Here is a 26,729-nt window from a genome sequence, read left to right as displayed (position 1 = left end):
TAACTGTGCATACACGTTGGTTTAGAACAGTTCTCTTCTTCCCTCCACCCAAAAGTCTAGATGATTACCGCAGACGACAGCAGCTCTTGGAAATGGAATGGCAAAGTGGGAGTACTAGAAGTTAACCTGAGAGGCATATGCTCTTCATAGGAGGGCAGACTGGGGCTAGTGGAGCCCGGATTGTAACACCAGAGGTTTTCTACCATGATGCTCATCGACTCTTCTGCTTACCCTCCACATTTGAAAGAATGACCAGAAGAGTTACAATCCAAGTCCTATGCTTTAGATCCTACCTTCCAAATATGAATTACAACTATGCTTGCTAATACTCTCAAAGGAATAGATCTCCAGAGAAAATATTATAAAATCTGGAGTGTAATTCCAAAAGATTTTTTAAAACTGGATAATTTATGCTGGAGGGACAGAATTAATGGGCAAAAAACTGAAGATTTTTAAATAAGTCAGAAGTCGGGCATGGTGGCTCACGCCTGTAATCCCAGCAGTTTGGGAGGCCAAGGTGGGTGGATCACCTGAGGTCAGGAGTTCAAGACCAGCCTGGCTAATATGGAAAAACCCTGTCTCTACTAAAAATACAAAAGTTAGCTGGCTATGGTGGCAGGCACCTGTAATCCCAGCTACAGGGGAGGCTGAGGCAGGAGAATCACTTGAACCTGGGAGGCAGAGGTTGCAAGAGCCAAGATCGCACCATTGCCCTCCAGACTGGACAACCAGAGCGAGACTCCATCTCTAAAAAATAAATAAATAGACCGGGCACAGTGGCTCACACCTGTAATCCCAGCACTTTGGGAGGCCGAGGCGGGCGGATCACAAGGTCAGGAGATCGAGACCACGGTGAAACCCCGTCTCCACTAAAAATACAAAAAATTAGCCGGGCGTGGTGGCAGGCGCCTGTAGTCCCAGCTACTCAGGAGGCTGAGGCAGGAGAATGGCATAAACCCGGGAGGCGGAGCTGGCAGTGAGCTGAGATCGCGTCACTGCGCTCCAGCCTGGGCGACAGAGAGAGACTCCGTCTTAAAAATAAAAATAAAAAATAAATAAATAAATAAATAAAATGAGTTAAAGGAATACCTTCAGAGAGATAAAGAGGGATATTAGAAATATGAAGCAATAATAAGCTAGAGACAATGGTTATGAAAAACATAGTGATTGAAGTGAACTTAGTGGATAGGTTGACTAACAGATTGCATACCATCAAATACCAAAATAGTAAGGTAGAAATTGCTTGGGGAACTCTCCCAGAAAGTATCTGGAAGCAATAAAGAGATGGGAAACATAAAAGTTAAAAGGTATGCAGAAAACTCTGATAACAAAACCTAACAACATTACAAGAAGAACTACAGATAAATAAATATCCTTCATAGACATAGATGAAAACTCCTAAACAAAATATAAGTTAATTGAATCCAATTATGTTGAGATATTATAAAACATTTGAGTTTATTAAGGTTGCAGGATATGAAATCAAAATACAAAAATCAATTTTATTTCTGCAACCTAGCAATGAAAAATCCAAAATGAAATTAAATGAGTAATCCTCATTTAAAATCATATCAAGGCCAGGTGCGGTGGCTCATGCCTGTAATTCCAGCACTCTGAAAAGCTGAGGTGGGCGGATCCCTTGAGCCCAAGAGTTTGAGACCACCCTGGGCAACATGGCAAAACCCCATCTCTACAAAAAAAAATACCAAAAATAAATTTAGCTGGGCATGGTGGCATGCGCCCGTGGTCCCAGCTACTTGGGAGACTGATGTGGGAGAATAGCTTGAAACCAGGTCAAGGCTGCAGTGAGCCATGATTGTGCCACTGCACTCCAGCCTGGGTGACAGAGGGAGACCCTGTCTCAATTTAAAGAAAAAGAAAAAATCACATCAAGAATAAAATGCTTAGGAATAAATTTAGCAAAAGATATGTAAAAACTTGTACACTGAAAACTACAAAGCATTGGTAAATCAAGTTAAAGACAATCTAAATAAAAGACAATCTAAATAAATGAATGGCATTCCGTTTTCATGGATAAGACACAATGTTGTTAAGATGACAATCCTCCCCTCACTTATCTATATATTCCACACAATCCCGATGAAAATCCCAAGTTCTTTTGTAGAAATTGACAAGCTGGCACTAAATATACAGAGATGCAAACAACCAAGAATAGCCAACACAATTTTCAAAAGAAAAGAAAGTTGGACTTACTATAAAGTCATAATAAAGTGTGGTATTTGTGTAAGGATAGACATATAGATCAATGAAACAGAATATAAGGTCCAGAAATAAATCTTTATCTTTGTGGTCAATTGATTTTTTAAAATATCAAGGCAATTCAAGGATAAAGAATAGGCTTCAACAAACGGTGCTTGGACAATAAGATATCCATATGTAAAAAAAAGAAACTTAAACCATTACCTTGTCCACCTTATGGATGATATCCTTAGTTCTACCACATGTGGGTTCCACCAACTGTGGATCAAATGTCCACAGTTGGTGGAACCTACAGATGTGAAACAATGGATGCAGATGGCAGATTGTAGAACTTGAGCATTCTCAGATCTGTGGTGGTCCTGGAACCAGTCCCCCACAGAAACAGAGGGATGACTCTAGATACAAAAGCCAACTCAAAATGGATCACAGGCCTAAATATAAAAGCTAAAACTATAAAACTTCTAGAAAATATAGGAGAAATATCTCTTTGCAACTTTGAGCTAGGCAAAAAGTTATTAGTGTGACACACAAAAAAAATTCATTTAAAAATTGAGAGGCCGGGTGCAGTGGCTCACACCTGTAATCCCAGCACTTTGGGGGCGGGTGAATCACCTGAGGTCAGGAGTTTGAGACCAGCCTGGCCAACATGGTGAAACTCCATCTTTAATAAAAATACAACAATAATTAGTCAGGTGTGGTGGCACCTGCCTGTAGTCCCAGCTACTCGAGAGGCTGAGGCAGGAGAATCACTTGAACCCAGGAGGTGGAGGTTGCAGTGAGCAGAGATCACGCCATTGCACTCCAGCCTGCGTGACAAGAGTGAGACTCCGTCACAAAATATAAAAATAAAACTTGATAAACTGGATTTAATTGAAGTGCAAATTTTTTGCTCTTTTAAAGACACAACTAAGAAAAGGAAAAGCCAAAAACTGGGAAAAAGTATTTGCAAACCATACAAGGAATTGGTATTAATTATGCATTGCTTTGTATCAACTATCCAGAAATTCGGCAGTTTAAAACAAGAAACATTTATCCCTTCCCACAATTTATGAGTGTTCAGAATCTGCAGCTGTTGGCCAGAGCCACAGTCATGTAAAACTGGACTAGGACTACAGAATCTTCCTCCAAATTCACTCACATGCTGTTGACAGGCTGAAATTCCTTGCTGATCGTTGACCAGGGCATTAGTTTACCAAGGCCACTATAATGAACTAGCACAGACTGAGTAACTTAAATTTATTTTCTCACAGTTCTAGACGCTAGAACTCCAAAATAAGTTGTCACCACCAGTCTTGTTGTTTCTGAGGCCTCTCTTGCTGGCATGCAAGTGGCCACCTCACTGTACCACTGTATAGTCTTTTCTCTTTGCAGGCATCTCTCATGTCTCTTTTTGTGTCCAAATTTCCTCCTCTTATAAAGATATCAGTCAGATTGGATTAGGGCCCACCCTAATGGTCTCATTTTAATGAAATCACCTTTAAAGGTTCTATCTCCAAATACACTCACAGTCTGAGGTACTGGCTGTTACGGATTTAACACACAAATTTGAGGGGACACAATTCAGCCTGTAAGAGCCAGTAACTTCGGCCCACTGCCACATGGGCCTCTTGGTACTCACAACCTGGCAGCTTGCTTCCCCCAGAGTGAATGATCTAGGAAGGAGAACAAAAGAGCAAGAGCCTAAGGCAGAAACCACAGCCTTTTTCCAAACCTAATCTTAGAGGTAACGTATTACTTCTGCTGTATGCTATCAGTAACACAGACCAATCCTGGGATGATGCAGGAGCAGTCTACACATTGGTCTGAACACTGTGGGGGTAGGGGGATCACTGGGGAACATACTGGTGCCTGTCTACCATAAACCTATATGCATAATATATGAATAACTACTATAATTTGATAATAAAAGACATCAATTAAAAAGGAGCAAAAGATTTGAATAAACATTTCATTAAAGAAAATAAGTGGCCAGTTGAACATGAAAAGATGTTCAACATCATTAGTCATTAAAGAAATGTAATTTAATAACATTATCGAAATGTAAATTAAATTCACAACGACATATCACTACACATCTATGATCAAATAACTGATAATACTAAGAATTGGCAGGGATGTAGAGAAACAGGAATCCTCAGCCAGTGGGAATGTAAAATGGTATAGCTACTTTGGAAAACAGTTTGGGCATTTCTTTAAAAATTAACATAAATTTATATGGCCCAGCAATTCCACTCCTAGTTATTTACTTACGGGAAATGTAAACACGTCCACACAAATACTTGTATATGAATGTGGAAGCAGAATTATTCGTAATAGCCTAAACTGGAAACAAGGCAAATGCCCACCAACTGGTACGTGCATGAAAAAACGTGCCACATTCATACAATGCAATTCATACAATGCAACTCAGCAATATCGGGCATTAGGCACTTTCACCTAATATATTTATGATGTTCTCTGAGAGAATCCTGCAAAATGCTGCAGAATCCTGCAGAATGCCTGCGTCAGGCTGTTACTTAGAAAGAATGGAAACAAAAATTAATGCCCTTTCCTACTTGAAACCCATCGGGATTCCCAGTTATCTATTGAGTTTGTGTCCGTCACTGCTAGTTAATTCCCATGCATGATCTCATAATCTTCGCAATGACACTGAGATTTGTATTAATAATACCATGGTCCCTAGTTTATAGCTTTAAGAAACTAAAGCTTGGAAAGGCGTAACATCAGGTGTGTCTATTTTCATACAAGATTGGATTTAATGGTTAACACTGATGAAGGTGGGTTTTCCCATTTCCAGAGTGTAAGGGTTTCGCTTCTCTCCCTCTGCCGGCCTCCTCCACTCTTTACACCGAGTAGGGCGTGCAGGGTGGCCTAGGGTGTGGCCCAGGAGGCTTCCCTAGGGCAAGGGTGTAGTGGAAACCAGGCGGGAGACGACAATACCGCTGGTCAAGTCACGCAGTTACGCTCGTTGGCTCAGAGCATCCCGCAGGGCCTCCGCAGAGCCGTAAAGAGTTCTACAAGTCGTGAAGTATCGAGGCGCAAAAGCGTTGCTTTACGGCGATTCGAGCAGTCGCGTCAAGCTGACTATTCCGGGCTTTTGGCTACTTGGCTCCGCACGTGGGCCGCCGTAGGTATTCCGATCGCTAATTCCTCCTATTGGTGTGCAGCAGCCACATTGAAGGATATAGAGTGGCAACAGAGGCCAAGTATTGTGAGTTGATGGAGTTTGCTGCTGAAAATGAAGGGAAGTCTGGGGGAGGTCTCCACAGCGTAGCTGAGGGGGTGCGGCTAAGTCCAGAGCCTGGCAGGGAGGGAGTCAGGGACTTAGCACGGGCGGAGGAGGTCGGCGGCGGAGAAGAGGGGAAAGGGCTGACAGGAATGAAGGAGATAGGGGATGGAGAGAAAGGAAGTGGACAAAGGCCAGAGGAAATACCGATGGACCTAACGGTAGTGAAGCAAGAAATTATGGACTGGCCAGATACAGAAGGCAGATTGGCTGGCCAGTGGGTAAAACAGGAGGTGGAGGATAGGCCTGAGGTGAAGGATGAGAACGCAGGCGCATTGGAGGTGAAGCAGGAGACGGATAGTAGTTTAGTGGTAAAAGAGGCGAAGGTGGGTGACCCAGAGGTAAAGGAAGAGAAGGTAAAGGAAGAGGTAATGGACTGGTCAGAAGTGAAGGAAGAGAAGGATAACTCGGAGATAAAACAGGAGGAGAAGTTTGTTGGTCAATACATAAAAGAGGAAGTGATGCATGGAGAGTGTGTAAAAGAAGAGAAGGATTTCCTGAAGAAAGAAACCGTGGATGATACAAAGGTGAAAGAAGAGCCTCCGATAAATCACCCGGTGGGTTGCAAGCGGAAACTGGCCATGTCAAGGTAGGGCATGGGGAATTCCATTTAGGGGAATAAAGCTGTGGAATCCTCATGTCTAGAGTGAAGGAAACCACACTATCAGGAGAAGGTGGAATAATGAAAAATAAGCACAAGTTTGGGTTTCTGGAGTCAGACGGCGTTCGTGGGGGTGGGTTGGGAAGTGGAGGGTGTTGTGGATGACAACACAACAAATTCAGTGAAAATATATGAAGTTGGTAGTGTCCATTGGGTAATGGGCAAGTTGGGAAAGTGAAAATTCTGGGGACCAAAAGATCATTTGGAACTGGATCTGGCTTGACTTAATATGCTCTTTACTCGGTATTCCTTTGAGAGAGAATAGAGATGAGAAAGTCTAATAAAACCCAACAATGACAACGTAGAGTAAGTTAAAATTAGGCAAAATTACACTTGACCTCAATTATCAAGCTTCTGCATGGGTGCTGTGAATATTTATTGCTTTTGATTTAATTTCCTTAGTGTGTGGATCATGTGACAAAGGAAATAAGAGTAGTCAGATTCTTGGGAATATTACCGTCTAGAACACAGTGGGCTAAATATAAGTAACTGTAGTTTGGTTGTCAGTATCCCAAGAGCATAGAAGAGCAGTTGAGGACAGATGATGGGTTACATGGCATTTATAGATTATTTTGATGCTCATTCTAGATTAGGTGTGGAGTTCAGGAAAAAAGATGCTACTACTACTCTCTAAATTTCACTTGGCCTTATATTCCTTTTCTAGTGTGTGCTTTAAAAATATCTAAACATAGCTCATGGATTGGACTCCTGGATACACACACATACAATCATTACCGCATTTCCAGGAATCACAAGTTAAAATATCAGTGAATAATCTCATTCCCTGATTAGAGTAAAAAAAGAAGTCAAAAGCGAGATGGGTTTTAAAAATTTTAATACATTTTCCTGAGTTACATGTCACTAACAACATTGGAAATGTAGTTGTTTTGGGAAGGTTTCATAGAGAAGAATTTTCAAATGATGTTCAACAGCTATCAAATATTTTTTCAGAGTTACTTGTCACTGAGTTTATAAGTTGGGACATTCTAAGTTTATAAATAAATAGAGTTAATATTTGATAATTTAATGTTACATGTGGGCTTTTGCAGGTGTGAAACTTGTGGTACAGAAGAAGCAAAGTACAGATGTCCACGTTGTATGCGATATTCCTGCAGGTATACATGTAACTTCCTACCTTTTAACCTGTATCTGTACCTTTCTTACCCTAAAGTATAAAAGTACTTCCCCTTTGTCTTTTCAGTTTGCCCTGTGTAAAGAAACACAAAGCAGAACTGACATGTAATGGAGTTCGAGATAAAACTGCATACGTTTCAATACAACAGTTTACTGAAATGAATCTCCTAAGTGGTAAGCCACTTTATGCATAGCCAATTGAGGCTTTCTGGCCATTGGTGTATGTCATTTGTTTATTCTTCTGTTTTGAAATTTTTAGATTATCGATTTTTGGAAGATGTGGCAAGAACAGCGGACCATATTTCTAGAGATGCTTTCTTGAAAAGACCAATAAGCAATAAACATGTAAGATTTTTTCCTAATTTCTTCCAGTTAGAAGTCCTTCAAATCAATTAGATTCTTTTTTTTTTTTTTTTAACTTACCAAATAATATATATTAAGTGGCTACCATGATGTAGAGCTGTTCTGATTACTTAAGGATATGGCTGTGACCCAAACAAAGTCTGTCCCCTCGTGGAGTTGTATTTAGTGGGAGATAGAGGAGATGAGTGGAGGAACAAATGTAGTTTCAGATAGAGTTAAGTTCATATAGAAGATAAAGAAGGCTCAAGAGATTAAAGAGAGAATGAAAATGGTCTTTGTTGGGGAGAGATTGTCAGGGTACTATTTTTGATACAGTGGTCAGGAGAAGCTTCTCTAAGAGATGATATGTAAGCAGTGATCTGAATGCTGAGAAAGAAGCTGTCATGTAAACATTTGGAGGAAGATTATTCCAAGTAGGGACAAAAGTAGAAGGAAAGACCTGAGTCAGAAACAAGGATGTCTGGTTTGAGGAATTAAAAGATTGGCAAGGTAACTGAAGCATAGTGAGTGAGGAAGAGAGTATCAAAAATGAAGTTAGAGTAACTGGCTCATTCCTGTAATCCAAACACTTTGGGAGGCTGAGGCCGGAGCATTGCTTAAGCTCAGGAGTTCAAGACCAGCCTGGGCAACATGATGAAAACCTGTCTCCATGAAAAAATACAAAAAGTAGCCAGATGTGGTGGTGTGCCCTTGTAGTCCCATCAACTTGGGAAGCTGAGGAGGGAGGATCACCTGAGCCCAGGAAGTTCAAGGCTGCAGTGAGCCGTGATTGCGCCCCGCACTCCAGCCTGGGCAACAGAGTGAGACTCTGTCTCAAAAGAAAAAAGAAAAGAAACTGGTGAGGGTTTCTAATTCTAAGTGCAAATGGAAACCATGGCAGAGTTTTGAACTTAAATTTGCCTTTTGAAAAACCGCTCTTGCTGCTGTGTGAACTTTAGGGGGGCAAGAGTGGAAGACTAGAAGTAGGGAGACAAATTCTGCAGCTCTTCCCACGGTCCTTGTGAGATAATAGTGGCTTGGTTATACTGTTTGAATTATTGCGAAGGGATTGGATTCTGATTTTGAAGGAAGAGCTAACAAGACTTGCTCTTCTAATATACTCAGTTTTCATACTCTTACATTCCTTTTTTAATTCCTTAAATACTATGCAAAATTAAAGTTTACATATTTGGAATTTTTTGGCAACTGGTGTTGTAGAAATTCGTGTATGGTGTGGTTAAATCGTATCCTGGAATTGTGTTGATTTTAGTATTGGAGTTGCAGAATTTTAATACCTTTTAAACACCTTGTTTTATTGGTATTATTGGTACAGACATAATTACATCACACATATCTGAAAGAAAATTATTCATATAGCAACTCTTATTTTTCCTCAAACTTAATTAGGCATAATTAAAATTCTACCTAAAGATAAATTACAATTTTTTTAATTGTGAAGTATAGCATGTATATTTTCTAAAAATCACAAAATGGAAATACACAGTTTAATGAATAGTTATAAAATGAATATTCATGTAACTACCACCCCAGTCTAGAATTAGAACATTACTGGCTTCCCAGAAGTTCCATGCCACCCTCTTATGCCCTTCCCTGATCTTTTCTCATTTCTTAATATTTTTTTCTATCTTAGGACTGTACCACAGTACGTGTATGCATTTTTTTTTAATGGATTTTGGATTTTCTGTGAGAATAAAAAACGGTTTAGAAAAAATGCCACTACTTTTGTCTATGAATTATAGTATGCATGTGAACATGTTTTCGTAGGGTTTATACCTGGGAATAGAATTGCTTTGTTGTGTGGTATGCATATCTTCAATTTGCCTAAATGTTACCAAAACATTTTCCAAAGTGATTATACTAGTTTACACTCTCACCAATAGTGTATGAATGTACCTGTTGTCATATTCTCACCAGTCCTTAGTTTGGTAAGACTTTAAAAATTTTTGTCAATCTGTTAGCTGTGTAATTTTATTGTGGTTTTAAATGTGCAGTTCTCTAATTCCTGATGAGATTGAACCACGTTTCAAATACTTTATTGGCCATTTGTATTTCTTTTTTTTTTTTTTTTGAGGCCGAGGTCTGGCTGTGTCACCCAGGCTGGTGCAGTGGGGCGATCTTGGCTCACTGCAAGCTCCACCTCCCAGGTTCAGGCCATTCTCCTGCCTCCGGCCTCCAGTAGCTGGGACTACGAAGCCACGCCACCGCAGCCGGCTAGTTTTGTATTTTAGTAGAGGCGGGTTTCACCATGATAGCCAGGATGGTCTCGATGTCCTGACACTGTGATCCGCTTCGCTTTGGCCTCCCAAAGTGCTGGGATTACAGGCTTGAGCCACCGCGCCCGGCCGGCCATTTGTATTTCCTCTTTTATGCAGTGCCTGTTAAAGTCTTTTGCTCATCTTTTCATTGGTCAGCTTTATTTTTCTTACTGGTTTGTGAGAATTCTTGGTATTTCTTGGATGCTAGTGCAAGTTGGTTTTATGTTGTAAATATCTTCTTCTAGTCTCTGTCTTGTCTTTTCATTCTATAGTGTCTTGTGGTGAATGGATGTTCTTAGTTTTAATGTAGTCAGATTTATCATTTGTTTCCTTTATAGTTAGTAGGTTTATATGTTTATAAAGAAATTCCATCCCTACCATGAAGTTAGGAAGTTATTCTCTCATAATTATTGCCTAAAAGCTTCATACTGTTGTATTTTACACTTATGTCTTTAACTGGAATTGATTTTTGGTATCATGTACAGAGGAGTTCCCATTTAATTTTTCATATGGATAGTCCACTTTTCCCAGCACCATTTATTGGAAAGTTCATCCTTTCCCTACTGCTCTGTAGGACCACCTTTGTCATATATCAGCATCCCTATGTGCTTGGGTCATTTTGTGGCCTTGTCTTTTCCATTCTGTTGGCCTACTGGTGTATCCTGCACCAATACTATGCTCTATCAATTACTGTGGTTTTTTACTGAAACTTGTTATCTGATTAAGTCCTCCCACTTCCTTTTTTCTAAAGTATGGCTATTCAGTGCTGTTTTCAAGGCAAAATAATTGTGAATCTAAGCAAGGGATGGCCCATAGCCCTAAATGCTAATGAATTTTTTTTCTTTTTTCCTCTGTTTCAGTGTAACCATACAAGTTTCCTAGCTTGCTCTAAAAGTAGAGATTGTTTCTGGTTCACCCTTACCCTGAAGGTGTATTAGGAGGGTTGGTCACTGCTGTTATAATTATTTATAATAATCACTACCATCACTGAAACCAAAGTCCTCTAAATTATAAAATTACATGTAATTTATTAAAACATTTTCTTACTTAGCCGGTGATAGCTGACCCATCCTTTCCCTTGGCTTATGACTTGATTCTGACTTTACATTGCAAATTCTAGATCCCTATTCACTTAACAAAAAACTTGCATTTATATTTTGCCTTTTCTTTGAGTGATCTTTCTTCTTCCTTGACTTAATAAAAATCTGGTATTACTTCCTTCATAATTCTGGAATTGCCCAGTTTAGCTTAATCAACCCAAGTGGTCAATATAATAACACATGTCAGAGCCAGAATGTTCTCATATCCCATTTTGTGCTTCTCACAACAGTGGTTACTTTAAGCTAGGCCTTGTACTAGGCAATGCCATGGCTCTTCCCTTTAGTGAGCTGTCTAGTAATAAAATCAGAGATATATATATACAGCTAACTGGTAAAACCATCAGTAAAAGAAATCAAGAATTGTGTAGGTAGCCCCTGTGATTGCCAAATGACCTGTGTTTTTGTTTGTTTTAATCTCCATTAAATTCTTCTTTGGCTCATAGAACGTATGGGTTAAAAGCACAAGCTCTGGAATTAGACAGACCTGGGTTTGAGTACAGGTTCTGTCTTTCTGGAATAGCTGTATGATTTTGGGGTTTCACTAATTCTTATTGCTAAAATGGAGATGATAATACCTATTCTCATAGTGTCATTGTGAAGATTACATGAGGTTACTGCTTAGAGCTGTTATAACACTTAGGTTCTCAGTAAATCTTAACTATTATTGAACATTGTTTTACTCACTCTTTAAATTTAAGGAATTTAAAAATTAATTTGTCTGTTTGGTTTTGGTTGTTAGATGTACTTTATGAAAAATCGTGCCCGAAGGCAAGGTATTAACTTAAAACTTCTACCCAATGGATTCACCAAGAGGAAGGAGAATTCAACCTTTTTTGATAAGAAGTAAGTTTCTAACTTTTTAGTATATCAGGTGTTCTGATTTGATCAGGATCATTCTTTAAGGTTTGGTTACTATAGAGCATTACTACCCCAAATGTGATTCTCTAAACTGTTTGTTATTGGTCCATGACAAGATAACTGTAGCAATTGTATGTCATGTAACTCTAATAAATATCTGGGTGCATACCAGTCACCTAGGCGTCTTGTTAAGTATGCTTGTGATTTTTTAGTAGGCCTGGGTTGGAGTTTGATATTGTGCATTTCTAACAAGCTCCTCAGTGATGCTGATTGTTTGAGAAACATTTTGAGTAGCAGTGCCCTAGAACACTCTCATACAATAGAAATAAACTGTTTCTTTGAGACCTAAGATACCAAGAAAGTATTTCAGGGACTTCCAGGACAAAGCAAGTAAAAGCAGGACTTCTGTACTGTTTAAAGGCAACTCTGCTTTTTTCTTTCTCCACTGGGTTTCCAAATAAGATTTCATTTAAAAGCTGTCAATGGAGAAGGGGCCTTTGAACTCTTGAGTACAGATAATATAACAGAGATTAGTTTGCTGCTGTCTGAAAATGTTGGTTGAAAAGGCCCCAAGAGTACAAAGGAGAACAGGATCCCAAAGTACTTTAAGCCAACTAAATTATCAGATAATACCTTTCAGAAGTCAAGATTTTGCATTTAGAATTTTTAAAAGCTTGAGGGAGTCCCTCCCTTTCCAGCCTCTTAGTAACTGTGAGGCCTTGAACAAATCACCTTCCTTTCTCTGGGCCTCAGTTGTATGATATGGGGAGTTGACCCAGGTCAGCTCTACAGTGCCTTTCCAGTTGTACTCTTCCAAAAATTGAAAAGACAAAGCCATCAGAATTATCATTATTCTAGTAAAACTTCTACCTTTTCAAAGCTGTTAACATAATTAGAAGATGGCGTTATCCATTTATTTTATATAAGACGTAAATATTTGTAAAAATGGTTTTTCGTTTTTCCTGGTTACCTTCCAAAAGTAATGCTGAAGCAGGTGGATCCCTTGAGGCCAGGAGTTTGAGACCAGCCTAGGCAACATGGTGAAACCTCATCTCTACTAAAAATACAAAAATTAGCCAGGTGTGGTGGCACCCAGCTGTGGTCCCAGCTACTCAGGAGGCTGAAGTAGGAGCATCCCTTGAGCACAGGAGGCAGAGGTTGCAGTGAGCCAAGACTGCACGACTGCACTCCAGTCTGGGCAACAGAATGAGACCCTGTCTGGAAAAAAAAAAAAGTGAAGTAATGTCTTGCGTTTATCAAATGTGAGATGATTCTTTTGTGTGTTTTGAAACTGACATATTTAGAAATTGACATAATTTGAAGTTTATGGTAACTGGTTAGAAGTTTATGGTAACTGATTAGTGCCTTCTGAAATACAAAATGTGTTCCTGTTTTATGAAAGAAACCATTCAGAATGATTGTAATCAGAGATTAGTTCTCAGTAATGAAAAGCAGATGGCCTCAAGTATAACATTTTTGTGTCTCTAGATACATGAATGTATGCGGAAAGTTTTTACCAAGAATATTACACTCAGTATATTTTCCAGGTTTAGTATATTTGTGGTTGTTTTGAAACTCCCCGGGTCTCTGCAAATGGCAAATCAGATTCTTCTTGTGTTAGTCTTTTGTTCATAAATTTATAGAGATTTGGGATTGGTTTTCTTAAATTTTTAGTGTTTCCTAGGAGGAGATTAGCAACATAGTATGTAATAATAGGCTTTAGAATCCTTTTCTTAGTCTTTTGCCATCTGCAAAATGGAGCTCATGATAGCTGCCGTATAGAGTTGTGGCCTTTTAGTGTATTCATTCACATAGGCAGTAAGTGGCATGTGGGAAGGAATCAGTTTATAGTAGCTATTGTAAAAATAATACATCTGTATCATTAAAAATTTAAAGGAAAAATATTACCTGTAATTCCACTATCTAGAGTTGGCCACTAATAAAATTTCGTAACGTTTCCTTCTAATCATGTTTTCTCTTTTTTTTCATGTAATAAAGTAAGACATAATATAAAATACTTAAAACTATATAAAGTGACATGACTCTGCTCAAGTTAAACATTAATTTTTTTATGAATAAATGCACATCCTTTTTTCCTGCAGCTAGATTTTCCATTTAGCAATATATTATGAACCTCTTTTCTTGTTAATGCAAATCTGCCTCATTATTTTTAAGTAGGATATTCCACCTTTGACTATATCCTGTTTCATTTAATTATTCTCATATTCATGAACACTTATTTTATGTCTTGTTTTTAATTATTATAAATAACACAATATTAAAGGGCCTTGAACAAATTGTTTTGTGTGCTTACATGACTTTTCTTTGTAGGATCAGTTCCTAGAAAGCAGAATTACTGGATTAGAGAGTACAATGTATTTAAACTTTTGAGAAAAACTCTGCATTGTCTCCATAAAACATTACCACTTTGTACTTTCATCAAGAAAGTATGAGTGCCTATTTTAGTTATACCTTAACTTTTGTTGAATATTACCAAACTTTTTTGTGGGCAGCTTTATTAGAGAGGTTGAGCTCTTGGATTTTTTATTTCTTGTTAAGACATTGCCAGATGTCCACTGCAGGAGGCAGAATCACCCCCATTTGAGAACCACTGATTTAGATAAATACAGAAGATGTACTTATTGAATGTGTAGTTCTAATCTTTTCTTGGTCTATATAATTAATATAATGTAGACAGAATCAGGATTCTGGTGTCTTATACTTCACCTTTAAGAGAAAAAAATAAAGACATTTAGAATTACTTTGAGATATTTGTATCTTATCAGCTGAGCAATAAGATACAATGAACACATGAAAATGAGCAAGGTTTTAGATGATTGCAGTGGTATTTGCTGGAAAGAGGGAAGAAGGGGAAATGAAATTTTTTCAAAGAATTCTGTTCAGCTCCCATGCCCCCAGTATTCTAAGAGACTAGTTTTCAATACTTTTTTCTAATAACTTTCAAAAGTTGGTTATAACTTTGTCTCTGATCAATGTAAATTTGCATGTTGCCTCTACTGTTTGATTATACATTAGGTGACCTTGGGCAAAATCTGACTTACCAGGTTATTGAGAGGGTTAAATGAATTATTAAAAATAACTAAAGTAGTACCTGGCACATAGTAAATAATATACAGTGACATTGAAGGTTTACATTCCCTTCACTGAAATTCTTAGGAATATGCCACATTTACTATATATTCCATTCACCCCTCATAGGTCTGGGACAGCACTGTGTAATCAAACAGTACTGTTTGTGCAGTGAAACCTATAAATGTTTACCTTATAATGGGTAAATAATGATTGTAGACTGACTCAGGTTTTGCTGCTGAAGGAGTTAAAAATCTCTCAGTTTTGGAGATTTGGGAATTGTTGATATGAGAAGTTGGTCTTGTTCTAAGATTATTATTAATACGCCCTAGGTATTAAATTGATTGCTTGTTTAAGCAACTTGAACTGCAGTATAGTCAAAATCTCAAGTTAATGTTGCTTAAAATTTAAATGTTTTAACTTTTGAGGAATCTGAATGAAAAATCTTTTGTACTGTTTTTGTAACTTTTCTATAAAGTCTACATTTTTTTTTTAAGTTTTAAATTTAAAAGCCCCCATATGAAGTGTGATGAATGTGCCATTGTACCTGAATTACTCTGTAGACCTATCTGCAGGTGATTGTAGCAGCTGACTGGAATAGGTTCATTCTAATCCAGACACCCTTTATAGCAGGCATTTTCACTGACTCTCCTAAAATTATATGTGAAATTATGTGATGTGTGAATTTTTCTAAGAATAAGTACTGCAATTTTCACTGAATAGTCAAAGTGAGGTGAAGTCTGTGAAGTCAAAAATGTATGCAATGGGGATGAATTTTAGAGGACTATTTTAGAGGAATTTGCAGGAGTGTCATAGTGGATGGCTGTAATCAATAAAGTTAAGTTCAGGGAGGCTTATATAAGTTGAGCCAAAGCAAGGTTGACATTCGCTGTTAAAAATAGAGAAGCTTGATAAGGAAATGTTGGCTGTCCTGCTTATTTTGGAGCAGATCCCAAGCTACTTTAAAATAGTGGCTTTTTCAGAGGTAATTCCTTTACCTCATTCATCTCTTTGTAGAGTCTATAGTTTTATGTTCACTTCCACCCAGTGCTAATCAAATTTGTTGAAAAAAATATGAAAGACCTATATGAAGAAAATGTAATTTCTCCTGAATGACTTAAAAGATGTATTTAAACTTTTGAGAAAAACTCTGCATTGTCTCCATAAAACATTACCACTTTGTACTTTCATCAAGAAAGTATGAGTGCCTATTTTAGTTATATTTTTTTAGTTTAGAAAAAAAGTGCCATATTCTTAAAAAGCTCAATATTGTTTCTTAAGTGATCTTTTAAGTCTGATGCAATCCTAATCAGAATATCAGTGGGATTTTGTTTGTTGTTATTTATTTATTGAGAAGACAATTCATAAATAACAAGTTTATTTTGAAGAATAACATGGCAGAAGTGCTTGGGAAAATCTGACAAAAGAAGAATGATGAGGCTGGACTCATTAAAATTTATGAAATTATACTAGTTTTGTGTTGTTGGCCTAGAAATCTGTAACTAGATCACAGAAAATAAATAGTATATTTGGTTTGCTAGTATATGATCAAAGTAACATTTCAAAGTAATACAAATAATTACTTAATAAATGGAGTTGAAACAGCTTGCCATTTGAGAGGAAATGCTGAATCTTTTACTAAATAACATCCAGGTGGATCAAAATCTTAAAATGAAATAAAAATACTGGAATATTTTCATAATCTTGAAGAGAAGAAACATCCCATCCAGAAGCCGAAAGGAAAATAATTAGTAAATTTACATGGCAAAAAAAGACCATAATAAAGTCAAAAGACTGGATCAAAAAAGTCTTTAACATATATGACACAGAGTGCTTATGCATTATTAAGAAAAAAAGACTAGCAACTAATTAGGAAAGGGGCAGAGGATAAGAATAGATAGTCATAGAAAGATATGTCTACATACATAGTATTTGACTGATAAACATTAATAATATCTAGTATAATGAAGATATGGGTTAACCAGGCCATTTTTCTCTTCCATTGTTCTTGAGAGTTAAATTGGTATGGTCCTTTTAGAAGGCAATTTGGTAATGTTTCTCAGAATGTTATATATTTTATTGTATAAAATGTATATTACATCTTAAAATGTTATAAATAAGTACTCAAGGAATTTAGCCTACAGACATATTTGTAGATGATCTGCAAATGAGATATATGTACACATATATCTATTGCAATATTGTTTTTAGTAGTGCAAAAACTGGCACCAACCTAAAGTATCCTTCAGTATGGACTGAGTTAAATAAATGATGGCACCTTCATACCATGGAATTCCATGCAGCTATTAAGCAAAAACAATTAGATGTAGAAGTATTGTCATGGAATACTATCCATGACATGTTCAGTGAAAAAAAAGAATTGGAGTTTAAAACAATTGTCTGAAAGATTAGGAAGCTCACTTTAAATTGGTGGTTGTAAAGCAATACGTCATCTGCACAAAAAATTTAAAAATTAGCTTGGTGTGATGGTGAATGCCATGATTGCACCGCTACACTCCAGCCTGGGCGACAGAGTGAGGCCCTGTGTCTTAAAAAAAACAAAACAAAAAAAAAACGGTAATAAATTAGCGATTCTTTGGATCTGAATCCCTTTGGGAATCAGCTTAAATATATGAGTTCTGTTTGGTATATACTGTATGTCTGTTAGATAAGAAAAACTTCATAGATGAACCATGTTGTTTTTTGTTTGTTTTGAGATGGAGTCTCGCTCTGTCACCCAGGCTGGAGTGCAGTGGCACGATCTCGGCTCACTGCAATCTCTGCCTCCCGGGTTCATACCATTCTCCTGCCTCAGCCTCCCAAGTAGCTGGTACTACAGGCACACACCACCACACCCGGCTAATTTTTTGTATTTTTAGTAGAGACGGAGTTCCACCGTGTTCAGGATGGTCTCGATCTCCTGACCTTGTGATCCGCCTGCCTTGGCCTCCCAAAGTGCTGGGATTAAAGGCGTGAGCCACTGCGCCCGGCCTGAACCATGTTGTTTTGTCCCCTCTGATAGAGTTTGGACTGAAGCTGGTAACGTTGATTAAGGACATGCTAAGAAATAGCTCTTAGAATCTTGCTGAACTTTCTTTAAGGGCATTACATGCCCTACCAAGACTACCAAGTGGTCTCCATGTATATAACCATGGGAGAAATGTCTCTTTGATCTCTGTTTCTTTTAATCAACTATTTGTTTTTTTCTGAAGCTGAACAATATATAGTGGCTTCAAATGCCAGCTCTGATATTTACTGGTTTTGTGGCTTTAACTCTATATCTCATTTTCCTCATCAGTAAAATGGACAAAAGTATAATCTACCCACATATATAGCAGTATTTTTGTCCCTTTTTAAACATTTTTTCAGACCTTCTTTTTAGGATCATTTTGTTCTCCTTTTTAAGATTTCTTTAGTGAGGGTCTTATAAAAATATGCTTTTTCAGTTTTCATCTTAAAATATCTGTATTTCGTCTTCTTTTCTTTTCTTTTTTTTTTTTTGAGACAGGGTCTCCCTCTGTCACCCAGTCTGGAGTGCAGTGGTGCAATCTCGGCTCACTGCAACCTCCATCTTCTGGTTTCAAGCAAATCTTCTGCCTCAGCCTCCTGAGTAGCTGGGACTACAGGTGCCCACCACCATGCTGGCTAATTTTTTTGTGTTTTAGTAGAGAGGAGGTTTCACCATGTTGTCCAGTGTGGTCTTGATCTCCTGAGCTCAGGCAATCCACCCACCTCAGCCTCCCAAAGTGCTGTGATTATAGACATGTGCCACCGCGCCTGTCTTATTTTCATTTTTTAATGGAAATACAATACATACCAAAAAAGTACACAAATCATTAATGTACCAAGGTCAAAAACATTACCAGCACCCCAGAAGTCTTTACTGCCCACCATGGGAATACCTACCACCACCTCCCAAGTTTACTATCTCCCCTAACTTTCAATTTTATAGATTGGTTTTGCCTGTTTAAAGTTTTTTCCAATATTTTATTATGAAAAATTTGAAACATAAAACAAAGTTGAAAATTTTGTAGTGAATGTGTATATACCCATCACCTAAATTCTGTCATTAATATTTTATAATAATTGCTTTATCAGATATTTATCCATCCATTAATCCATTTTATTTTTGGTGCATTTCGAACTAAATGCAGGCATCCCTCTACTGGGCCCTGAATACTTAAGCATCATTAACTAGAGTTCCATAGTTTGCATTTTTGTCTATTGATGTAAAATTTACATGTAATGAAATGTACAAATCTTAAGTATATACATTTGCTGAGTTTTGACAAATACATGCACCTGTATAATCCAGTCCCTGTGAATAAATGGAACATTACCATCACCCCAGAAAGGTTTTTCTTGTCATTTCCTCTCTTCCTTAGAAACAGCCTGTCCTTTTTTCCCCTGTACATTTCTTTTGCCTGTTTCAAAATTTCATGTATAGTCAGACAGCTCACTCTTACTTTTGTTTTTTATCTGTTTTTTACTTTTTAAAAAATAGAGTCAGAGTCTTGCTATGTTGCCCAGGCTAGTCTTGAACTCCTGGCCTCAAGCAGTCCTCCCACCTCAGCCTCCCAAAGTGCTGGGATTACAGGCATGAGCCCCCATGCCCAGCCCCTTTTGAATGATAGTTTAGCTTCATGTGAAATATATTAAGTTGACATTTATTTTAGAACTCAGTTAATTTATATATTCCATTGTCTTCTCACTTCTGTTGCCACTATTGAGAACACTGTTGCTTTATACATAGTCTTCCTTCTTTTCTCTTCTGATTGCTTTGAAAATATTCAGTATTGTCTTTGGAGTTCTGCAGTTTCTATGATGTGTGTCTCAGTGTGATTTCTTTTTATTTTTATTCCTTGAGATTTGTTCTGCTGTCTAAATATGAGAATTCTGGAAAAGTAATAAGTTATCTAAATTTCTTTGTCTTTGCTACGTTCCGAGTAACTTATTTAGCTATATTGTCCAAGTCACTTTCTCTCCTCAGTTGTCTAATTAATCATATTTTTAGCCTATGCACTGTTTGTATTTTAGTTTATTTTTCCCTGGAAGCTCTGTTTCTTTCCCTAGTCTTTCTCGTCTTTTAGACAGAATTGTATTCCTTACTCACGTTGTAAGCTTCCTTTTTTTTCTTCAGTAATTTAAAACACTTCTCATCGTGTAAATAATCCCAGTATCTGAAGTTGTGTAAGTCTGGTACTGCTGTCTGCTGGGACTCTTTTCTGTGGACTAACCATCCATTTCCTCAGATATGGATCCAATTTTCTTATCCCTGCGTTTGTCCCCAAACGATATTGGCCCTCAGTTCTAAACAATCCAGTTCTTCTACTTACCATTCTTCTACTGCTAACAGCTTAGAACTGAAAGTCCTTAACTTTTCAATTTATCCTTTTGACCTAGGGTTCTTTAGCTCTGTGTTTGTGTGTCTGTTTTTACATACAATATGAAGATAATAGAGGTGTGCCTATTGCTAAACAACTTAATATTTAAGAGCTTCAATCTGTTTTAGAAGCTAGCCACTAGATGTCCCTCTTGTAAAGAAATAACAAACCTTTTATGAATTCAAAAAATTACTTTTTGTTCTTTGGATAAAATTGCATCATCCTTACTATATTGCAGTAATATACCTATTTACCCCTGTATTAATGCCAGTAGCACTTTTTTCCTTAAAAAGTTATGTGGTAATGTACTTCTAAAAGCACAGGACTTTTTTTTTTTTTTTTAACATGGTATCCTATAAATATAAATAGTATAAGTTTGTACTTCGCTGTAAATTGGCTTTAGGAAAGAGTAAAGGAAAATAAAATGATCGGTTTAGCAGTTGTGGTCATGAGGAGACAAGTGGATTTTGCTGTGAGCTTTGGGGGATGATATAATAGGTGCCCAGTACAGACTTGTCAACTGATTGAAATGTTTAGCTCTGCGGTTTCTCTGCCATAATAGCTTTGATATGGTTTGATGGAAGAATTTCAGAACAACATCAAGGATTTAGAAAAAACACTGTGAAAGAATAGAATCCTAATGGTTCCCCAGTTGGGCTTTTACTTACTGCAGCCATGCAGACAGTGGTAAGGGAGTTCTTGTGACACAGCATCACAGCGTATAACTTTCCATAGCAGTAATTAGCTAGCATTCATAGAAGTGGAAAGCCAAACACTTGATCATCTTGAGGTTCCCGAACTGATTCACTTAAGGAAGACTTTTCCCGGTCACCAAGTCCATCCTTTGTGATATGCCTCTAAAATGTGTCCCTTTCTTACTGTCTCCTTGACCGCAGCATTTATCAGCTGTAGTGTCCTATGCAGGCCCTTCTTATCTCACTCTGGACTGTTGAGGAACCCCCTCCACCTCCCACGTTCAAGCGATTCTCCTGCCTCAGCCTCCTGAGTAGCTGGGATTACAGGTGCACGCCACCACGCTTGGCGAATTTTTGTATTTTTACTAGAGACAGGGTTTCACCATGTTGACCAGGCTGGTCTTGAACTCCTGACCTCAGGTAATCCACCCGCTTTGGCCTCCCAAAGTGCTGGGATTACAGGCATGAGCCACCGTGCCCGGTGTTGAGACAATATTACTCTGTCACCCAGGCTGGAGTTAGTGGTGCGATCTCAGCGCTCTGCAATCTCCACCTCCTGGGTTCAAATGATTCTTGTGCATCCACCTTCCGGGGAGCTGAAACTATAGGCTTGCACCACCATGCTCTGCTAATTTAAGTATTTTTAGTAGAGCTGGGGTTTCACCATGTTGTCCAGGCTCCTGACCTCAGGTGATCCACCTGCCTTGGACTCCCAAAGTGCTGGGATTGCAGGCATGAGCCAGCACACCCAGCCTATCTGTTAGATACACCTCTCTAAAACTTGTTCTCACCATAATGGTCACCTACTTAGAATCATTTAAGCTTCTGTGCCCACAAAAGTCATTAGCTCAGAGATATCTCAATTGGGCATAGGCAGCATTGCCAGTAGATGAAATTTGTCATCTCATTTTTGAGTCTTGTACTGTCTGTACCCCATTCCATAGCCTGAGGTTAACTCCTTCTTATCCCCCTCTCATTTGAAGTTGCTACTTCCCAGGCAGTTGGAAATATAATTCATTTCAAGTATTCCTCATTAAACAAAACAGAATAAGTCTTCTTCGTTGTATTTGCTTTTTAAAGGAGGAATAACAATATAGTTAGTATTTCTTGAATGTTTATATTTTATTAGACATAACAAAATTTAATTTAATCTTTGTTTGTAAGGAAGTTTTCTTGGCAAGTTACTTGTTTCCCTGTGCCTGTTGCCTTACCTGTAAGATGGAGACAGTAATAGTACCAGTTTTATGACTAGTGGTTTTCAGTTTAGAGTGCATGTCAGAATTAACTGTGAGGCAATTTCAAAATACAGAATTATAGATACCTGGGCTCGACCAGCAGAACTTGCTAATTTATAGAGCCTTAGAACATCTGTACTTCTTGTTTTTGTTTTTTGAGACAGAGTCTCAGTCTGTCACCCAGGCTGGAGTGCAGTGGCGCGATCTCAGGTCACTGCAGCCTCCACCTCCTGGGTTCAATTGATTCTTCTGCCTCAGCCTCCCGAGTAGCTAGGATTACAGGCAAGCCCCACCACGCCTGGCTACTTTTTGTATTTTTAGTAGAGATGGGGTTTCACCATGTTGGCCAGGCTGGTCTCAAACTCCTGACCTCAAGTGATCCGCTCACCTTGGCCTCCCAAAGTGCTGGGATTACAGGTGTGAGCCACCACGCCCAGCCAAGGACATCTTTACTTCTAAAAACCACCACATGATTCTGATGTTTACCTCTACCTGAAAACCACTGATTTGTGTGCCGATAAGTCACTGACCTTATTCTCAATTAGTTCAGTCAGTGGGCAGACAAGACTGCAAACTCTTAAAACATAGTATAGTTAGTGCTGTGATGGAGTACTTACAGGGTTTGGTAGCACAGAGGAGGGCTCCCTGCCCCAGCCTTTCAAGAGAAGTGTTACTCACTGAGAGCAGGGAACAGGAAAAACTTCCTAGAGAAGATAGAATTTGAGCATGTTTTTAAAGGATGAGAAATAGTTTTTATTTCTAGGTTTTTATCTAGACAGAGGGAAAGATGGTTCTGGAGGTGAGAATATCATATGCAAAAGCATAGTGTAGCTAAGTTAGCACAATGTAAGTAGTTTGGTGGGGATTTGGTGAGTGATAGGAGATGAGGCTGGAGAGAGGCCCACTCTGCCATGCCAGGGAGTTTAGGTAGAGTCATACTTTGAGCAGGAAATCTTCCTGTTCGTACGAGTGATCCATATCTGAATGTGGATCTTTATAGTCTCTCTCCACCTTATTTCCTAATGTATTCAACTAAATGTTCCCAGGCTGGTCACCATTCTAAATCCTAGCATGTCTTTTTCTTCCTTATTTTCTAGCCATCTGTGAAAGTACACATGATAGCTCATCTTCTCCATTATGTCTCTTTTGCCTAGGTTCCTATAGTACATATTTTCTCTGCAGTTAATACGAAACAGATGCAGGCATTTAGTGCTGGTATTCATTTTTGGTATGCATATATCTGCTCTCCTTTCTACTTTCTAGTGTTTCTTAGTAGGGGCTCTACTGGCATTTTTGAATGGGACAGGTTTTTTGTTGTGTGGGGCTTTCCCATACGTTACAGGAATTTCCCATTCCTTGCCCCCTACCTGCTAAATCCCTCAAGTGCTCCCTAGTCTTGGAACAACCAAAACTGCCCAGCCATTTCCAATTGTCCCCATACTCTCAGCCACTCCCAGTTGAGAACTGCTTAAGTACTCAATTATTGGAAGTAAAAAGGTTCTTTTTCATTTCATTTCAGTCTTCACCTGCTATATCCATTTTCTTAATATACTTTCTACTAAAGCCAATACCACATAGTTAACCTGTTTCCTATTATTTTCATGCAGTAGTGGTACTAATTTTTAAAACGGCAAAAATATGATATATAACTATTACTTTCCAAAGTATTTACATAATGATGTGAGACATAAAATTATGGTTTTCGTTCTCCCAAATTCTAGTCATTTTAATCTATACCAAGTAACTAAACAGATTCTTTTTTATAGATTATTTTTATAAGGAATGATTCCATTTATTTTTGAGAGACTTCAAATTTTCATCTTGGAATACATTTTAAAAGATTAAATGCCTGTGAATGAAGGATTATGTAGATATTTTATAGATTTTGTATTTTTCTTGAAGAGTTCAGAATTTGGTAGAGTTTCTTTCGACTCTAAATTGAGATTTTATAGCTGACAATAGAACAAAATTTTTTCCTGAAATTTCATCAGGTATTATTTGCTGCTTCCAGATGTCATACCAGTTGACAATTTTAGTGTCTCTTCCTTTTCTATTGCTTATAAATGAAAGACAAACATAGAAGAAATGTTTGTATCAATCCCTTTTATCAGTTAGGATGCTTTATATTGCATGAAATTGAATATCCGGTTTACAGATTTGAACTATATACAAAGGACATTTTGGCTCTCATAACTGAATGTTCAGAGGTAGATGGACTTCAATAGATACAACAACTTGGTTATATCATCAAGGACCCATTTTTTTTCCTGATTCGTCATTGTATCCTTTATGGTGTCCATGTGATCCTCATAGTCATAGGATATTGCTGGTAACAGTTTGGGTTATAGTAAATATCCAGACAGAGTGCTTCTCTCCCAACATTACTAAACAGAAAACCTGAAATTCACCATGATTAGGCTGCCTACGTAATCTGCCCAATCTGGAGCCGTTGTGTCCAGGAAAGCATGTTGATTTTTTTAAGTCATAAGGTACACTCCTAGAGGGTTGGCATAGAATTCATTCATTAAGGTGTGATTATGGATTACGAAGGATGGTGGTGACAGGTGGGGAATGATTGCTAAGTAGATAGTCAAAATGTCTACTATACCTCTTAAAAATGATTTTAAAATATGGAGGCAAATATTTAAAATAAAAAGTAACTGAGATACACTTGAATTCTCAGTACAGAAAAATACATAGTTTATTTTTGAACTTTCAGTTCTAGAAAGCTCATAATAATATAGCAGATTAGAATGTGGACTCTAGAGTTACGAGGAAGCACTGCCTGGGCTCAAATCCCAGCAGCTCTGCTACTTCCAGCTGAATAATGACCTTGGAGGAGTGACTTTCTTCTCTCTACCTTAGTGTTTTCATCTGTAAAATGAAATAATAATAACATTTACCTCATAGAATTATAAGGATTAAAGGAGTTAATACATATATTTAGAACCATGCCTGACAGAAAAAGCTTTTAAAACAAACTATTGTTGTTTACTATTGCTACTTGCTGTGCTCTCTGATAAAACAATTTACTGGTAGTTTTTTTATAACCTGCAGACATTTCTTTTTTGAGATGGAATCTCAGTCTGTCACCAGGCTGGAGTGCAATGGCATGATCTTGGCTCACTGCAACCTATGCCTCCCGAGTAGCTGGGACCACAGGCGCATGCCACCATGCACAGCTAATTTTTGTATTTTTGGTAGAGACGGGGTTTCACCATGTTGGCCAGGATGGAACCTGTAGAAATTTCTAATGTAATTAGTGATACAGTATTCTGAAAACAGACATGTGTTTTAGCTTTAGCTTACCTCATGGAGTCACCTGTGCTTAAAAATCAGAAGTAAAAATTTTAAGTATGTTTGAACTGACATGGTATGTCAATGTGATTCTCAAAAGTAGTTGGAAATACTTCTCTTAATAACTATAAACAAGGGCTAAAACGTTAATGTCCTGGATATACTATGGAAACACTTATTAGGAGAGTTAAGTAGTAGGATGATGAATCTCCCTGTAAGCCCTTCATTTCACTGTTCTTTAAAACCTTTGTTGTTGGTGCATTAATTACAGGATAGAATCCATACTGCTTAGCAGGGCATTCAGGGCCATATATAACCTGGTATTAATGTTTCTAGTTTCATCTCTAGCCACTAAACACTAAGTTTAATGTGAATAGAGTTTGCTTATGAAATCCCGGCAAAATACTCTGTAAAGACACTGTCGGTATTTGATAATAACAGCAACATTTTTGAGTACTGTGTTCTAAACTCTTTTTTTTTTTTTTTTTTTTTTTTTTGAGATAGTCTCACTCTTGTCACCCAGGCTAGAATGCAGTGGCACAATTTCGGTTCACTACAGCCTCCACCTCCTGGATTCAAGTGATTCTTCTGCCTCAGCCTCCTGAGGAGCTAGGACTACAATTTTGCACCACCAATCCTGGCAATTTTTTTTTTTTTTTTTTTTTTTTATTTTTAGTAGAGATGGGGTTTCACTATGTTGTCCAGGTTTGTCTCAAACTCCTGACCTCAAGTGATCCAACCGTCTCGGCTTCCCAAAGTGCTGGGATTACAGGCATAAGCCACCATGCCCAGCCTCTAAACTCTTGATATATTATTTATTCATTTAATTGTGATAGAAATACCATTGTTATCCCTGTTTTACAATGAGAAGCCTGAGGTACAAAGAGATTGTCTCTTGCTGAAGAACATGTTAAGAACTAAATTATTAAAATGGGATTCAAACACAAAGTCCACTTAACCTCTCCCCCGTCCTACCTCTGGACCTTATAGTATATTGAGCCTTCTTGCTATGTACAGTGTCCATAAAGAACAGGAAGCTTTCATATGAAAATTGTGAAATGGAGGGAAAAATGCAGTGCCCAGCGTTGGTGATTGACTTGCTGCCCTAAAAAGAAGTCCGTGTTGGACTCATCTCCTTGTTGGTCTCTTTG

General features: G+C 37.9%; 1 protein-coding gene across 2 annotated transcripts in view; it reads left to right on the top strand.

Annotated features, from left to right (window-relative positions):
- Positions 1 to 5,258: 5,258 nt before the first annotated feature.
- The window catches only part of ZNHIT6 (zinc finger HIT-type containing 6), a 54,328-nt gene continuing 32,857 nt past the window's right edge, over positions 5,259 to 26,729 (top strand). The window contains exons 1-5 of one of the 2 annotated variants that reach the window (XR_001891480.3): positions 5,259 to 6,095; positions 7,217 to 7,282; positions 7,369 to 7,475; positions 7,561 to 7,646; positions 11,759 to 11,862. Coding sequence is in view for 1 of the 2 variants with exons in the window: in XM_003892140.5 (XP_003892189.2) it covers positions 5,440 to 6,095; positions 7,217 to 7,282; positions 7,369 to 7,475; positions 7,561 to 7,646; positions 11,759 to 11,862 (1,019 nt within the window). In the remaining variant the exon portion in view is untranslated. The remainder of the gene's footprint in view (positions 6,096 to 7,216; positions 7,283 to 7,368; positions 7,476 to 7,560; positions 7,647 to 11,758; positions 11,863 to 26,729) is intronic. The other variant, XM_003892140.5, reaches the window with a different exon arrangement.

The sequence above is a fragment of the Papio anubis genome, chromosome 1 (assembly GCF_008728515.1).
Source record: "Papio anubis isolate 15944 chromosome 1, Panubis1.0, whole genome shotgun sequence".
Classification (NCBI taxonomy): domain Eukaryota; kingdom Metazoa; phylum Chordata; class Mammalia; order Primates; family Cercopithecidae; genus Papio; species Papio anubis.
This window is presented reverse-complemented; position numbering and strand designations above follow the sequence as displayed.